Source organism: Amblyraja radiata, chromosome 29 (assembly GCF_010909765.2).
Source record: "Amblyraja radiata isolate CabotCenter1 chromosome 29, sAmbRad1.1.pri, whole genome shotgun sequence".
Lineage (NCBI taxonomy): Eukaryota > Metazoa > Chordata > Chondrichthyes > Rajiformes > Rajidae > Amblyraja > Amblyraja radiata.
The window spans coordinates 1,826,800-1,844,658 of record NC_045984.1 but is presented as its reverse complement, the minus strand read 5'-3'; the positions used below and the strand labels follow the sequence as shown (position 1 = coordinate 1,844,658).

The window sequence follows — 17,859 nt, the reverse complement described above, 5'->3', positions numbered from 1 at the left end:
GTAAAACAGAGGTTGATCGTCGCCGATTCCCAGTCCGCAGTGTGACCCGGACACAACATGGGGCAGTGGGAACGGCTTCCCATTGGTGGAGGGAGGGATTGTGTCGTTTCCCTTCAGATATCCAATCAGAACGTCTAAATAGAAAGGTAATTATTCATCTCTCCGATCTACCAATGAGATCCGTTGCTGCTCCATCGCTCATTAGCATAGGGCGACGGCGCTGCCTATTTAATCCGCGCTCCGAGCGACCACTTGTTTGTGTTTGAAATCTGAGAAAATGCTGGAGCAGCAGAAAGCAGCTCCCAAGAAGGGCGCAAAGAAAACCTTACCGAAACCAGTGGGCAAAAAACGCAAGAAGTCGAGGAAACAGAGTTACTCCAGTTACATCTACAAAGTGAAGAAGCAGGTTCACCCTGACACCGGCATCTCTTCCAAGGCCATGGACATTATGAGCTCGTTCGTCAATGATATTTTTGAGCGCATCACGGGAGAGGCGTCCCGCCTGGCCTATCACAACAAACGATCCACCATCAGCTCCAGAGAGATCCAGACCGCCGTGCGCCTGCTTCTGCCCGGTGAGTTGGCTAAACACGCCGTGTCGGAAGGGACAAAGGCGGTGACAAAGTACACCAGCTCCAAATAAAGAGTTCCAGAACACACAAAAAAAACCGAAAACGGTTCTTTTAAGAACCACCCATATTTTCGGTAAAGATTTACTAATTCGATAATTAATCTTGGCACAGACTTTCATTTTCTCCTCGACTTTCATCATGAATGGAGAAACTCTTCATTTTGCACAATGGCTGCACTAAACCCAGAGCTTCCCAATGAGGGGGAAGTGAGTGGGGAGATGGTGATCAGAGACGCGGCTGAGTGGCGTTAGGAGCAACGGATTGGGCAGCTCCACTGCGGTTATAGGACCGGCCAAACGTCCCCTGTCAGGCTTTAGTTTTTATAAACCGTGGTCCTGTTCAGAGCTGCCACTTCCAGGGTCATGGAGAGAACCACCCAACAAAACAGGTAATACAGGAGTGCTGGGAGAGGGGTGGCTCAGTCTGGAAGCTTCGGCTGGGTTGGAGGAGTTGTGGCAAGGGACATGGGAGTAGAGGACAAAGAGTTCTGCCCTGCAGTATTGTGGCCATCTGTGCCAATATGGTTACTGAACATCCCAAAAGTTGATCTGGAGATATGGGAGGCAAAAAGGAGGAACAAAAATTCAGACCTAAAGACAGAATATCATAGCCATATAGATACAGGGAACACCTCTTAATTTTCACAGATGGATCAAAGGATCCAGTAGCTGAAACAACAGGGGCGGCTGTGGTAGTCCAGGGGATGAATGTTGAGCTTTACAAAAGAACAAACAACTATTTGACAGTATATACAGTGGAACTACGCTATTTTGATGGCAGTTCGGTGGATGGAACAGGTGCAACCATGTAAAGCAGTAATATGTAGCGACTCATTATCTGCAATCCAGAGTATTGGGTCTGGTGCATCCCATAGGCGGCCTGACTTAATTTATGAAATCCTGCTACTATTAAGCCAAGTGACAAGGAGGGGCAGTGACGTGACTTTGTTGTGGGTCCCAGCACACATTGGTGTTCTAGGGAATGAAAAGGTGGATACATTGGCAAAGGAGGCTGTAAAAAAAAGAAACATAGAGGTAAACTTACAACTATCCAAATCTGAAGGAAAACACATTGTGTGGAAGAAAATAAATCAGGAATGGCAACAATACAGGGAACAGGAGACAAAGGGGAGACACCTCTATTCGCTACAAAACAGAGTGGGCATTACAGCAAGAAGAGGAGGGAACAGGTAGTATTAACAAGATTGAGGATAGGACACACTCACCTGAACAGCACATTAAAAATATTGGGAAAACACCCTGCTGGGCTGTGTGAGGAATGCCATCAACCAGAAACAGTTCAGCATGCCCTAGTTGCATGTAGGAGATATGAGACAGAAAGAGGATTTATGTTCATTGAAATGAGGAAAATTGGATTGACAGAACTATCAGTAAAGAACATTCTAGAGTGTGGAAAAGGAAAAGGAATAAAGTTGTTGTTTAATTTCTTGAGGGCCTCTGGGCTTATAAAAAGGATCTAATATAAAGACATGAGTACTGTGGAATGAAGCCAGAAGGTGGCAGCAATGCAACATTGCGGATGCCGGCTGCCGTAAAACTCCAAAGAAGAAGAAGAAGAAGCTGCCACTTCCATCAGTCTGGAAGTGAAGATGGCCGAGACCGTTCCCGTCAAAACGAATGTCCACGCCCCTGTCCCTCGTGATCTGGCCGGTGGCCCCGTTCCCCCCGCCGTACTTGCTGCCGCCAAGAAGAAGGCGGTCTATCGCGGCCACAGCGGCCGAGCAGATCCTGTCGTAGCCGCCATCAAGGAGTGTCGGGCTCCCAAGCTGGGGGCCGCAAAGAAAACGCTCTCGGTGACCGGCTACGGGATTGACAAGGCCGGCGCCCGGCCCAACCAGTCGGTCAGCGTTATAGCTAACAAGAGCGCTCCAGCAGAGGACGACACCGGCACCGCCGCGACCACTCTCCGCCTGACAGCTGCCAAACCTGCCGCCCAGAAAAGTGCACAGACTTTGTTCCACCTCTCTTTTTCGCCCCCACCACCCTATTGCAATCAGTCTGAAGAAGGGACCCGAATCAAAGCATCCGCTGTCCATCCCCTCCCCAGATTCTGTCTGACCTACTGAGTTACTCCTGCACTTCGGGTTTGCGCAGAAACAGGCCCTTCATTCCAACTAGTCCATGCCGACCAAGCTGCCCAACCGAGCTCGTCCCATTTGCCTGCACCTGAGCCACATCCCTCCAAACCTTTTAAATCCATGTACCTGCATTATGAATATTGTATTTGTACCCACCTCTAGACAGCACAAAAACAGGCCCTTTGGCCCATTTTTCCCGAAGTAGCTTGTTCCATGTGCACCCCATCCTTTTTGTAGAAGAGACCCCCAGGTGTCTTTTAAATACTTCCTCACCACTGCTCACAAACTAAAATAGTAAGATTAAACGAGAACTCACCAGTTTGAAGTTTGATCTCTATTTTATGAGGAGTTACGTCGAGGGACTACGTGAAGGAGGCCGTCCAGGCGCACGCGCGTCAAACTTCAAAGCAGCGGTGTGAAATCACAGATGATATATTCCGAAGCATAATAGTAAGGTACGTGATACAACTTAACTTACGTTTGATCTTAGGGTGGGAGCGGAGGGCACGTAGTCCCTCGACGTAACTCCTCATAAAATAAAGATCAAACTGGTAAATTCTCGTTTAATCTTACTATTTTACTTCGGAGTCACGTGAGTGACTACATGAAGATTTTATTTTATGATAAACATGTGTCCCATTTTATTCACTAAGGATATCTAATACTGAATTCACAACAGTACCACCAAATACACCAGGGTCTGCAATTTCTTTGTGATAATACTTGTGAAACATCCTTTCACTTGCCCATCCCACGGCCGCGAGGATGTGGTCTATTGGCATGTCCAAATCCTTGGCCGCCGATGTTGCCGCCGCCCTGGTGGAATGAGATTTAAATTTGTCAGTATCAATTCCTGAATCCAATAGCACCTGCTTCAGCCATCTTGAAATTGTTTGTGTTGTCACTTTTTTGTGTGGCTTTTTATGGCTGATGAATAATGCAGATTCAACACCTCTCAGATGTTTGGTCATTTCAATATAGTATTTTAAATATGTAACTACACAAAGTCTTTGATCTGAAGGATATGCTGAAAAAAACAATTTACACCCCGAAACTCCTGGTCTGCTCTGTTTTAGCAAGTCATAGACATAGAATGTAATTTCCTCTGATTTCATTCCCATTCTGTCTATCCTTAACTTGTGTAATGTTTGTATTCATTGAGCTGAGACCAAAGCCATTAACATGACTACTTTCATTGTAATTTTGTCTAACGACGAATTTGATCCCAGTCCCTAAGTAGTGATAGTACATCCCTCACATTCCAGATTTCCGTATATCTCGGTCTGGGAAGTTTAGCATTAAAGATGCCCTTCATGTATCTACAAATCAAAGGGTGTGATCCGAGAACCTCACGTTCCGATGGTCTTGATAAGTATGCTGACAAAGCACTCCTTGCTGTATTGATCGCACTATAGCTTAAGTTATCATCAAAATGTAATTTTGACAAAAATTCTACAACATCTGAAGTGTCTGCAGTTTCGTAAGAAATATTTTGTGTTGAACAAAACTCTTCCCATTTCTTAATGTAAGAAATGTACTGCTTCTGGGTACTATCCCTCCATGATCCTGTAATTACATCCATAGAGCGATCTGATAGTTCTCTTCCAACATATGGTCTTTGTAGAATCTGCAAATCAACAAATCAATATGATCATGTATAGGATGAAATTCACCAGTTACAGGGTGCACAAGTAGGTTTTCTTGTCTAAATACATGCATAATGGGTTCAGTCACCATTTTTAACCCCAATGGATACCATGTTTGTGTGGGCCAATCTGGAACCACCAACAATCCTGAAGCATGATCTTGTTTGATCTTCTGTAGACACCTACTGATCAGACATAAGGGAGGAAATGCATACAAAAACATTCCACCCCAATTTAGCGTAAACACATCTACCCCTGTCGCACCTGGATCTGGCTCCCAAGAAACATATTGAGGTAACTGGTGATTCAATCTGGATGCAAACAAGTCAATTTCTGGTTTCCCAAATTTTCCCACAATCTTGTGGAAAACGTCACGATTTAACATCCATTCTGTATTGTCATTGAAATTTCTTGACCTGGTATCTGCAATTATGTTAAATTTACCTGGTAGGTAAACTGCAGAAAGCCAAATATTTTTCTCAATGCACCAGTGCCAAATCCTGTTTGTCAATCTGTCACATGCTTCTGACTTGATTCCACCCATGTGATTGACATATGCCACTGCCGTAGTGTTGTCAATCTGAACCTGTACATGCAAATTTTGTACTTTTCGGCAAAGAGCTTTTAAGCTATGCAATACACTAAGTAATTCAAGATAATTAATGCCATGTGTCTCGAGCAAAGGTTCTTCCTCTGCATTCCATCTACATCCACAGCTTGAGTTGGCATCCGCAGCTCCCCATCCCAGTGCACTTGCATCTGTTTGTAAAATGGTAGCTGGTGATTCAATCATTATTTTCCTGTAGGAACAATCCACATTTTTAATCCACCATTTTATATCCTCAATTGCTGTGTTCGGTAATTGCATAGGCCTATCAAAATGTCCAGCATGTCTTTTTAATGCTGCAATTTTAGCTCTCTGCAGTTGCCGATAGTGCAGTGGCCCCAGCTGCACAGCTGGAAATGAAGCAATTAACTTGCCCAGTAGACTTGCTACTTGCCTGATTGATGGTTGTTTGCCTGCAATTAGTTCCTTACAACCTTCAATCAATTGCAGCTTCTTATCCTTGGGTAAGCTCACTATCATGTGGTGTGAGTTAATAGTGAACCCCAAGTAATCAATTATTTTGTTAGGTGGTCTGGATTTCTCTGAATGAATCACAAATCCCATTCTTTGAAATGTAAGTTTTACTTTTAAAACTGAGGCTGTTGCCATGGCTTCAGCATCTCCCACAATTAAAATGTCATCCAAATAAGCCATTATCAAATGGCCTTGAGCTCTTAACAATGCTAAGATTGGCTTCAGCAGTTTTGTAAACAATCTGGGGGCTGAAGTTAAACCATTTGGTAATGCTTTAAACTGTCACATTTGACTCACCCAGACAAACTTCAAATATCTGTGATATTGCACATGCACAGCAACAGAGTAATATGCATCTTGGAGATCTATGCTTGCCATATAGCATTCTGTTGAAATTAATTGCAAAGCATTAGTAAAAGTCTCCATTTTGAAATGTTTATACTGTACAAAAGGGTTAAGACTTGTGAGGTCCAAAATTATTCTAGTACAGGTACCCCCATCCTTTTTTGTTCTAGAGAAAATACTAGATATAAACTGATGGTTTTGATAAGTTGTTTTCTCTATTACCCCTTTTTTTACTCAAAATCTCAATTTCTATTTGAATTCTTCTCATCTTTTCTTTAGAGAAAGAGTGTATTCTTTTTGGAGTATGTTGAGTAGGGGGATTTTCATTCTGGTAAAATTCAATTCTAAACCCCATAATACTGCACAGTATATATGCATCAGATGTTATTAGTTTCCATTATTTTAAAAAGAATTGTAACCTACCCCCAATTTGTAAGTAGGATACATCTGATATGTTTCTTTCAGAACCAGAGCCACCTACCTCAGGGTTTACTGGCGTCACTTTTTGTACCTTGCCCCTTGTGGAAATACCAGGTCCTCCACGTCCTGAGGTTGTATGTCCATATCTTGTATGTGAGTACGAGCGACTTGTTCCTTCACCAGTTCCCCTTCGGTATGGATATTGCTTTCTAGCTGTGCTGCCAAACATCGGTGGTTTTATCATCCCGATGGTTTTTGATTCTTCGTTGAGCACCTTTAGTTTTTTGGCAAGCTTTTCTCCAAAGAGTAAATTTGGCAATTGTGTATTAGATGGTTTACAGAGCCCTGCAAACTTAGGATCTATGGTAGGTCTTATCGCAGTTTTACGAATACAGTTTATTTCAAAATGTGCATTACACATCATTCCCATTACATCCTGTTGTGACGTTGTCACATTTCCTTCTTCCAGATCTTTGGCAAATGCCGTAATACTTGACCCAATCAATCTTAATACCCGCTATAATCTCATTTCTTGAGCTCTTACTGCAATGCCCATATACTTCCACATTTCTTTGTTAACAGCTGGAACTCCTAGTAGAGCACAGTTCTGTGGGATTTCATATTTGTTCATAATTTCATCCATTGTTGTATCTTCTGATTGATGGGAAAGCAGGTAATTTATACTTTCTGCTATTTCCTCTGGAAGAGGTTGTCTCTTGTGTCTGGGACTATAGAACTTTTGAGCCAGCCCTGGCATTTTTCTTTTTTGCATTGAGTTCTGGTCCTCAACTGATTCATTATCAGAGTATTCTGGATATTCCTCCTCATAATGGGTTTCACCTGGATATTCATCATCAGGTATTTCATGCGATGGCTCTATTATAGGCCAACGCTTTTTTGTCCCTCTTTGGGGTACATCAAGCTCTTCCATTGAGCTGTATATTGGCAGCCCACTTTTGGGTGCTGCTCCATATTCTGGGTCTCCTGTAGACCAACGTCTGTATTGTCTTTCAGACATTTCTGGTGCTGCCTCCCTGTCAGGCCAGCCTACATATTCATCTTCATCATCAGGCATTTCGGTCGCTGGCTCAAATCTGGGCCAACGTTTCCCAGAACCACTTCTGGGTGTTCCATGTGGTTGCTCTTTGAGCCCGCGTTTTTTCTCCTTCTGGAGTTTGCCTTTATAAATCATTTTACCCATGAGGAATTCCAGTTGAGAAAGTCTGTCTCTCTCTGGCTCAGAATCATCCGAGTCTATCAGCCGATTAGTTTTCTTTTTGGCTTTGCTCCCTGCGGGAGTTTCAACGGACTTTTTTCTCCCGGTATTGAAGTACTCGGTTTATCTACCTACTTTTTAGTGGGGCGCCCGCTACTCTCAGACATTTTGTCGTCTTGAGTGCTTACTGCGGTGCGCTTTCCCGTAATCCTCCCACCTTTCTCCATACTTTTATGACTTGCCTGTCTCTGCACGCAGTCTCTGGAGAAAAGCAGCCTGAAAATGAAAGTAGAAAATACTTACTTTCAGGTTTTCTTTCACTCACCACTTGGAGGACCATCCCCCCACCGCGGTCACAACACAATGCGTCTGACGAGATGACGCGCATGCGCCTGGACGGCTTTCTTCACGTAGTCACTCACGTGACTCCGAAGTAAAATCATCCATTTTTGCATTCTATCATGAAAAAAAAATTGTGTTATGAACCTCTAAGGTCACCAGTCAGTCCCCTGCAGTGCAGGGACGAAAAATCCAGATTCCTTGTATCTCAAACCCACCAGGCCTGGTAACACCTTTGTAATTCCTGTTAGCACTCTCTCCAGTCGAATGACATACTTCCCAAAGTAGAGTGACCAGAACGGTATGCACTACTCCAAATATGAACTCACCGATTTCAGGTGAAGGCATGACATGGTATTCCAAGTCCTGTACTCAGTATCCTGAAATATATAAGTCACTGAATGTAAAAAAAAAAATCATAATTGGGCTGCTAAATCATAATTTATAGAGTCAGAAAGTCGTAGAGCTGGACAGCACCAAAACAGTCCCTTTGGCCCAACGTGACCAAGACCACCAATTTTCCTTACTTGCTGGTTCCATTTTCTTTTCCCACTTCTGGCCAATTTCTCTCCAAAACCTCCCTGTATATTTAGCTGTCTGAGAGCCTTGTTATAACTATACCTGCCTCTACTGCTTCCCCAGGGAGCTCATTCCACAGACCCATCATCCTCTGTGCAAAAAAATGCTCCACCAGTCCCCTTACCTGGGAGGGGAGAAACAGTGATCACCAAGGCGGTTCTTTCAGGACGAGCTACTTGAGTAAAATAGACTATCTGTTCTTATTAGAACAGTTCTGGCGGTCCCTTGGGGACAAGAACCGTGAATCTCGGATTGAAATCGGTGAGGATGAGTCGGTCGGCTGCGGGCTTAGAGGTGGATCCATGCTGGTTGGGTAACCAACCTAACACCTCATCCAGCCAAATGGGAGCAGCAACTGGAGCGGGAGTACAGGGTATCCCAAATACCCTGAAAGTCAGAGTAAAGGACCTCAGCAAGGGGACTCCCTTCTCACGGGACCTGTTCGTGAAGAAGGTCTTGCTAAAGGCCTGCAAATTTGAGGTCCAGGACATCTACTGCCTCCAGGACTTCACGGGTAACGGATATTTTGATGTTACCTTCAAGTATCCAACAGGATGGCAGAAGTTGATGGAATACTTCTGGGAGAAGGGGAATGAAGCTCCGCTGGCGCTGCTGAAAGTGCAGCCGTTCTTCACCCTCCCCACCCAGAAGGAAAAGGATGATCACGGTGCACATGTTCAACCCACATGTGCCCGGAGTGGATGTCCTCGCCTTCTTTGCTCGTTATGTCGAGGGAATAGGGAACTGTGTGGACGTGAAGGACCTGCATGGGATTTGGACAAGCAAGCGGCAAGTGAATGTAAAGCTGAGGGTGGACAAGAACGGAGCAATCCTCCACCCTCTCTTGGTTTTCGCGATTGGAGGGAACCGAGGATACATGAGCTACGCGGGACAACCCAGGCTGTGCAGGAAATGCAACAAGCCTGGGCATGCGATGGCCCAATGCACTGCAGTTGTCTGCAAGAACTGCAAGACGGAAGGCCATGGAACAAAGGACTGTCAGGCCAGCAAGAACTGCAACCTGTGCGGGGAGGCAGGCCACCTTTACAGGGCTTGCCAAGGCGACAAGAGGGGCTGCTGGCAGCACACCCAGGGTGGGCGAGACACCCCCCACCACTACCAAGAGCCCAGCAGAAAGGGGGAACAGGGATGAGGACAGCCAATTGCCGGAAGGAGACCTGGAGGGAGAGTCGATGGAGGAGGGGGAACAGCAGGAGGAATGGACGACGGTGACGAAGAAGAAACACCAGAGGGTTCAGCCCAAAGAGCCGAGGCCGGAAAGGGCTGGTAAGTCCAAAAAAAGATCTCTCTCCCTGACAGATGGCAACAATCTCTCCTCGTCAGAGGATGAGGCGACCGTGAAGTCCCAACGACGGAGGCAGAGGAAGAAAACGGGAGGAAAAGAGAAAGGCCACGCCTTTTGTCCCCCAGCCCCAGGAGGCAGAGCAATGCAGCGGCCAAGGGGCTCCAGCCCCAGGACATCGGCAGCAGTGCAGCGGCCAATGGGCCCCATCTCCGGGATACTGAGAGCAGTAAATCAGCCACCGTACCCCAGCTACAGGAGACGGAGGAAGCTGAGCACCCAGAAGGGGGTGGAACAAGTAGCCCCCCCCAACAACATCTTGGTTTACGCCACAGGGAACCCACCTACTTGAGGATGCCGGCACCGAGTACCTGAGCCCAGGAAAGGTGAGGCAGTTCACCGAAGCAGTGGGCATGAGGGGACAAGAGAATGGTCAGTGACTCTAAAGACAATGGAGCTCAAACTGACATCTTTAAATGTGCGCAGTATGAAGAGCACTGCGTGATGTGTAAATGCCTTACAATACCTGGCCAAGGACAGGGCAGATGTGACTTTTCTCCAGGAGTGCGGGCTGCCACATCTCCGCTGTTATCGGAGGTGGTCGCGACGGTGGCCCCAAGGACTGTCAGTGTGGTCGGGGGACAATGACTGTCGCGTTTCCGGACGGGGATCTTGCTGCGGGGAGGGAACTTCGCTATCACTGAGGTCAGGGAGGTGGTTGGGGGCGTCTCCTCGTGGTGGATGTAATGTACCGGGGTTCTCCGCTCCGGCTGATTAATGTGTATGCCTCACCCATGCAGAGCGAGCGGCTGGCCGTTCTCCAACAGCTCCCACCGCTGCTGGCCACGTCCCGGCAACTCCTTCTGGCCGGTGACTTCAGCTGCATCATCGATGTGGCTGGACGATCCGGCAGTGCCAACCACAGACTGGACAGCATGTCCAAGTTCCTGATTGAGACGGTAAAAGACGCAAAGCTGCACGACGCCTTCAGCGACCCTGCAGGCGGGTCCCAGCCGCGGTTCACCTGGTCGAGATCGGACGGTTTAGCCCGATCCTGGATAGACTTCGTCTTCATGACGAAGGCCGTCACGGTCAGACACACTGACCTCACGCTGGTGTTCTTCTCTGACCACTGCTTCCTTCAGGCTTCCTGTCATCTACAGGAGGACCAAAAGGCAGGTAGAGGGATGTGGAAGTTAAATATGAAGCTGTTGACCCCAGAGAACGTTGAGGAGCTAAAGAGGGACTACACATGTTGGAGAACGGTGAAGCCCCTCTTTGACTCCCAACACTCTGGTGGGAAGCAACCAAGGAGAATATTAAGAGGTTCTTCATAGTTAAAGACACTAATTGGTGTTATCTACAGACCCCCAAATAGTAGCCCGGATGTAGGGTGTAAGTTGCAGCAGGAGTTAAAACTGGCATGTAACAAAGGTAATGCCGCTGTGGTGATGGGGGATTTCAATATGCAGGTAGACTGGGAAAATCAGGTTGGTTCAGGACCCCAAGAAAGAGAGTTTGTAGAATGCCTCCGAGATGGATTCTTAGAGCAGCTTGTAATGGAGCCGACCAGAGTAAAGGCAATTCTGTATTTAGTGTTGTCCAATGAACCAGATATGATAAGAGAACTCGAGGTAAAGGAACCGCTTGGAGGTAGTGATCATAATATGATTAGTTTTAATCTGCAATGTGCGAAGGAGTACGCTAAATCGGAAGTGTCAGTGATGCAGTTGAACAAAGGGAACTATGAAGGCATGAGAGGGGAGCTGGCCAAGGTAGACTGGAAAGGGATCCTAGCAGGAATGACGGTGGAACAGCAATGGCAGGAATTTCTGGGTATAATCTGGAAGACGCAGGATAATTTCATTCCAAAAAGGAAGAAAGATTCTAAGGGGAGGAGGAGGCAACCGTGGCTGACAAGAGAAGTTAGGGATAGAATAAAACAAAAAGAAAAGATGTATAACACAGCAAAGAGTAGCCGGAAGCTAGAGGATTGGGAAACTTTCATAGGACATCGGAAGGAAACAAAACGGGTAATATGGGCTGAAAAGATGAAGTACGAAGGGAAGCTGGCCAGGAATATAAAGAAGGACAGTAAAAGCTTCATTAGATATGTTAAGGGGACACGTTGAACACATACCTGTGGTATCCAGAGATAGAAATAGCTTTAATACAGAAAAACTGGACTGGTCAACGCTTACAAAGGAAGACATCCTAGCCTATTATGCCCATACAGATAAATCCTTAAGCAATATTAATCTACCTAAAGATGCAATAATATGTAGTAATGTTAATTGTAAAGATATGAAGCATAGGAGAGATATCTGCTCCATGTATAATGATATAGTAAGCGCTTTATATGTAGGCAGTAAGCCCTACTGCAAGCATAAAAATAAGACTCATAACATCAGACCTGGCTGAAATAAGTATGTAGCTGAGTATCATACTGAAGCCCGTGAAGCCACCAAATCATGGGCTATGGCAGGTAGACCCGGACAGGGGCCTGTGTTTGAGCACAAGAAGCTCACTAATGCTCACTAATAAGTATGCTGTTCGCTTCATCTGTAAAAATGAGCAAGCTATGAAGGCTGATTCCATAGCTAAGAAGCTGCTAAGTAACAATGCTACAGATTTTTGGAAGGAAGTGAGAGCTCTTAGCAGTTGCAAAACATCTCTACCATGTACTGTAGCTGAAATCTCCGGAACAGCTAATATCGCGGAGTTATGGCGACAACATTATAGCACTTTATTCAACTGTGTCCAAGGTGACTTGTATAGGGTGGAAAATATTGAGAGTAATGACTCGATGGTGATTATGTCACATGAGGTGTATCATGCCATGAACAAGCTGTCCAACAACAAAGCAAGTGGCTTGGATCATATCTCTGCTGAACATCTTAAGTATGCGAGTATGAGGATAGTTCCTCTCCTAGCTATTTGTTTTACTGGCTTTATGATTCATGGCTTGTTACCAGACTCAATGTTGTCTGTCCTGTTAGTGCCGGTCATTAAGGACAAAGCTGGTAAAGTAGGCAGCCTAAATAATTACAGGCCCATAGCTTTAGCCAGCATATTGTCAAAAGTCTTAGAAAGAGTTCTGCTGGATAGAATAAATGAGTTTGTTAACTCCACAGATAACCAGTTTGGCTTTAAAGCTAAACATGGCACTGACTTATGCATATATGCCCTAAAAGAGATTGTAAACAAATATAGAGGCAAAAACTCTTCAATCCTTATGTGCTTTATTGATGCTTCCAAAGCCTTTGACTGTGTTAATCACAGAAAGCTGTTTGGTAAAATGAGTCAAAGAGGGGTGCCTGAATACATTGTTAGAATTCTGGCCTACTGGTATGCCCACCAGACTATGCAAATAAAATGGGGCAATAGGGTCTCAGCCCCATTTGGGGTTAGCAATGGTGTTAGACAAGGGGGAATTTTGTCCCCAGTCCTTTTTGATCTACATATTGATGATCTGTCTAAACAATTGAAAGCCTGTAACACTGGGTGCGTGATTGATAATATTTTAGTGAACCATATTATGTATGCAGATGATCTTGTGGTCTTTAGTCCATCTAGTGCTGGTCTCCAGCAGCTCCTTACTATATGTTCCGTGTATGGTTTGGAACATGACATTAAATATAATGCTAGTAAGAGTGCTGTTATGGTCTGTAGAACCAAAGAGGATAAATGCCTAAAATATCCTGTTTTTAAATTGTCTGACAACAATCTTAGTGTCTGTAATAAGATAAAATATCTAGGGCATATTATTACAGAACAAATGACAGATGATGAGGATATTTATAGGCAACGACGCATGCTGTATGTACAGGCAAATATCCTCTTGCGTAAATTTGGTGCGTGTGCAGATGTGGTGAAGATGTCGCTATTTAGAGCATACTGCACACCCCTCCACACTGCGACCTGTGGTCGAACTATTTAAAGACAAGTATGCAGAGACTAAAGGTGGCATATAACGATGCCATGAGAACACTGCTAAGGCAACCTAGATGGTGTAGTGCCAGTAATATGTTTGTGGCTGCAGGAGTCAGTACTTTAGAAGCTATCCTAAGACACCACATGTATAAATTCATTTGCAGGATAAATGACTCTAAAAATGTGCTTATTGTGGCCTTGACAAACATAAGGGTTAGCACTACACGCTACGAATCCCAGTTGTGGAGACACTGGTATTGTTGTCTCGTTGTAGGACATTGATCATCTTTTAATATGGATTTTTAACTTAAGTATTGTGGGTTTTTGTTAAATATAAATTATGATGTTTTTATGTGATATACCATGATTTTATATATATTTATGATATTTGATATGCAATGCATTTTTAATGTAATGTTGCCCCTTGGCTGGACCTTGAGTCCGTAATAAAGTTTATTATTATTATTATTATTATTATTATTATTAAGGGAAAAAGAGTAGCAAAGTCAAATTTGGGTCCCTTGAAGGCAGACACGGGTGAAATTATTATGGGCAACATGGAAATGGCAGAAGAGTTGAATAGGTACTTCGGATCTGTCTTCACTAAGGAAGTCACAAACAATCTCCCAGATGCACTGGAGGACAGAGGATCTAAGGGGGTAGAGGAACTGAAATAAATTTTCATTCGGCGAGAAATACTGTTGGGTAGGCTAATGGGACTGAAGGATGATGAATCCCCTGGACCTGATGGTCTGCATCCCAGGGTCCTCAGGGAGTTGGCTCTAGAAATAGTGGACCCATTGGTGATCATTTTCCAATGTTCAATAGATTCAGGATCAGTTCCTGTGGATTGGAGGATAGCTAATGTTTTCCCACTTTTCAAGAAAGAAGCAAGAGAGAAAATGGGGAATTACAGACCAGTTAGCCTGACTTCGGTGGTGGGAAAGATGCTGGAGTCAATTATTAAAGAGGTAATAATGTGGCATTTGGAGAGCAGTAAAAGGATTAGTCCAACATGGATTTATGAAAGGGAAATCATGCTTGACTAAACTTCTGAATTTTTTTGAGGATGTGACAAGTAAAATGAATGAAGGGGTGCCAGTGGATGTAGTGTATCTAGACTTTCAGAAAGCCTTTGAAAAGGTCCCGCGGGGAGACTGGTGACTAAAATTAGAGCACATGGTATTGGGGGTAGGGTGTTGACATGGATAGAAAATTGGTTGGCAGACCGGAAGCAAAGAGTAGGAGTGAATGGGTCCTTTTCAGAATGGCAGGCAGTGGCGAGTGGAGTGCCACAAGGCTCGGTGTTGGGGCCGCAACTGTTTACCATATATATTAATGATTTGGAAGAGGTAATTAAGAGCAACACTAGCAAGTTTGCGGATGACACAAAGCTGGGTGGCAGTGTGAGCTGTGAAGAGGATGTTAGGAGGTTGCAGGGTGACCTGGACAGGTTGAGGGAGTGGGCAGATGCGTGGCAGATGCAGTATAATATAGATAAATGTGAAGTTATCCACTTTGGCGGCAAAAACAAGGGGGCAGATTATTATCTCAATGGGGTTAGGTTAGGTAAGGGTGAGGTGCAGCGAGAACTGGGCATCCTTGTACACCGGTCACTGAAAGTTGGCTTACAGGTACAGCAGGCAGTGAAGAAAGCTAATGGAATGTTAACCTTCATAACAAGAGGATATCAGTATAGGAGTAAAGAGGTTCTTCTGCAGTTGTATAGGGCTTTGGTGAGACTTCATCTAGAGTATTTTGTACAGTTTTGGTCTCCTAATATGAGGAAGGACATCCTTGTGATTGAGGCAGTGCAGCGTAGGTTCACGAGATTGATCCCTAAGATGGCGGGACTGTCATATGAGGAAAGATTGCAAAGACTAGGCTTGTATTCACTAGAGTTTAGAAGGATGAGGGGGCATCTTATAGAAACATATAAAATTATAAAAGGACTGGACAAGCTAGATGCAGGAAAAATGTTCCCAATGTTGGGCGAGTCCAGAACCAGGGGCCACAGTCTTAGAATAAAGGGGAGGTCATTTAAGACTGAGGTGAGAAAAAGCTTTTTCACCCAGAGAGTTGTGAATTTATGGAATTCCCTGCCACAGAGGGCAGTGGAGGCCAAGTCACTGGATGGATTTAAGAGCGAGTTAGATAGAGCTTTTGGGGCTAGTGGAGTGAAGGGATATGGGGGAAGACAGGCACGGGTTATTGATAGGGGACGATCAGCCATGATCACGATGAATGGCGGTGCTGGCTCGAAGGGCCGAATGGCCTCCTCCTGCACCTATTTTCTATGTTTCTAAAGGGGTTCAGAGAGCAAGCCAGAGTCAGAGGGAATTGTGTCAGCTCCAGACAGATTTGCAGCAACTGCTCCTTCTGCTGTCGAGAGGGGTGGATGTGAGGGAGGAACTTAGAGAGGCAAGCTCGGCTCTTTATCTCTGAATCCTCCAAGATCATCTTCCGATCCAGGGTCCGCCATGTGGAGCAGGATGCGACGTGCTCACGTTTCTTCTTCCATAAGGTTCACAGGGGGAGCACTGTGATGAACAGCCTTAGGGAGGAGGACGGCTCGGTAGCATCCTCGCAGACGGACATGCTGAGGATCTGCAAATCCTTTTACACGGATTTGTATGACCAAAAGGCTACAGACTTGTATTCGGCTCTGTGGGACTGGTTGGGCCCGGACCTACTGGAAGTGTACAATGACATGCTTCTAGCCGGCAGCATGTCAGACTCCATGAGGAAGGGCTGCATCACCCTAATCTACAAGCAGAAGGGGGAGATGAAGGATATAAAGAAGCACCAAGACCTGGCTTGGCTGGCGGTGAGGGGAGCCCTCCCAGTCAGATCCTTCCTGCACCGTCGGAACCTCACTACCAGCGCACGCTGCCCTCGGGACGGCTGCTACGTCGCTTCGCAGAGTGTGGATTTGCAAAGAGGGTCTGGAGGGGTATGCAAGGATCCCTGGCACGCTTTATCCCGAACACCTCCGTCAAAGAGGACTATGTGATTTACGGGCTGTTCCCAGGGACCCATTCAGAGACTGACATCGAGTGCAGCTGGAGGGTCCTCAACTCGGTGAATGACGCTCTTTGGTCTGCCCGAGCATTGTTCACCACACAGCAGAGCGAGATGTCCGTCAGGGAATGTTGCCGAATGGCCTGCTGCAGACTGCAGGAGACTGAGGGATGCACTGAAGCTCGGTGCAGCCAACGCCAAGGGTCGGTGGGGGAGGACCACAGTCTAGGGCAAGGCCGGCGCCCGGCCCATCCAGTCAGTCAGCGTTATAGCTAACAAGAGCGCTCCAGCAGAGGACAGCACTTGCACTTCCGCGGATCCGCAGTCGAGAGGGGCAGAGGGCAAGCAGGGAGAAGCCAAATATCGGAGCAAAAGAGAAAAGCATCTGCCAGGAAAGTGGGCCAGAGGAGAGTGGCAGCTGCCAAACCTGCTGCCCAGAAAGGTGCTAAGAAGCGGGCGGCCAAAAGTCCCCGCAAGCATGGGCGGAAATTGCTTTTAAAACATGGGGGGGGGGGGGACAATGAGGCCTGACATCTAGGGCAAGGGTCGGCAACCCACGATCCACGGGCCAGATCCGGCCCGTAACCCGAAATCATCCGGCCCGCAGGAGTATTTTTTTTTCAATTAGTTTTCGCGATCTGGGCGCTACAGCCAGTCCCGGGGCAACCGAGCCGGCCTGGGCGCGCAGGTGACCTGGGAACTGCAGGTCCTTTGACCCACCGTGTCCATGCCGACCAGCAATCAGCCCGTACACTAACACCATCCGAAACACTAGGGACAATTTATCAAAGGCAAAAGGGGAAGTACAACGGGATCTGGGGGTCCTTGTAGATCAGTCTATGAAAGTAAGCAGGCAGTGAAGAAAGCGAATGGCATGTTGGCCTTTACAACAAGAGGAATCGAATATAAGAGCAAAGAGGTCCTTCTGCAGTTGTACAGAGCCCTAGTGAGACCACACCTGGAGTATTGTGTGCAGTTTTGTTCCCCTAATTTGAGCAAGGATATTCTTGCTATTGAGGGAGTGCAACATGGTAGGTTTACATGGTTAATTCCCGGGATGGCGGGACTGTCATATGCTGAGAGAATGGAGCAGCTGGGCTTGTACACTCTGGAGTTTAGAAGGATGAGAGGGCATCTCATTGAAACATTTAAGATTGTTAAGGGCTTGGACACACTAGAGGCAGGAAACATGTTCCCGATGTTGGGGGAATCCAGAACCAGGGGCCACAGTTTAAGAATAAGGAGT

General features: G+C 45.9%; 1 protein-coding gene across 1 annotated transcript; it reads left to right on the top strand.

Annotated features, from left to right (window-relative positions):
* Positions 1–260: 260 nt before the first annotated feature.
* Positions 261–699, top strand: LOC116989754 (late histone H2B.L4-like). The gene has a single exon (XM_033047351.1). It carries the CDS (start codon positions 278–280, stop codon positions 641–643), a length of 366 nt encoding a protein of 121 aa, XP_032903242.1. The 5' UTR covers positions 261–277; the 3' UTR covers positions 644–699.
* The last annotated feature ends 17,160 nt before the right edge of the window (positions 700–17,859 follow it).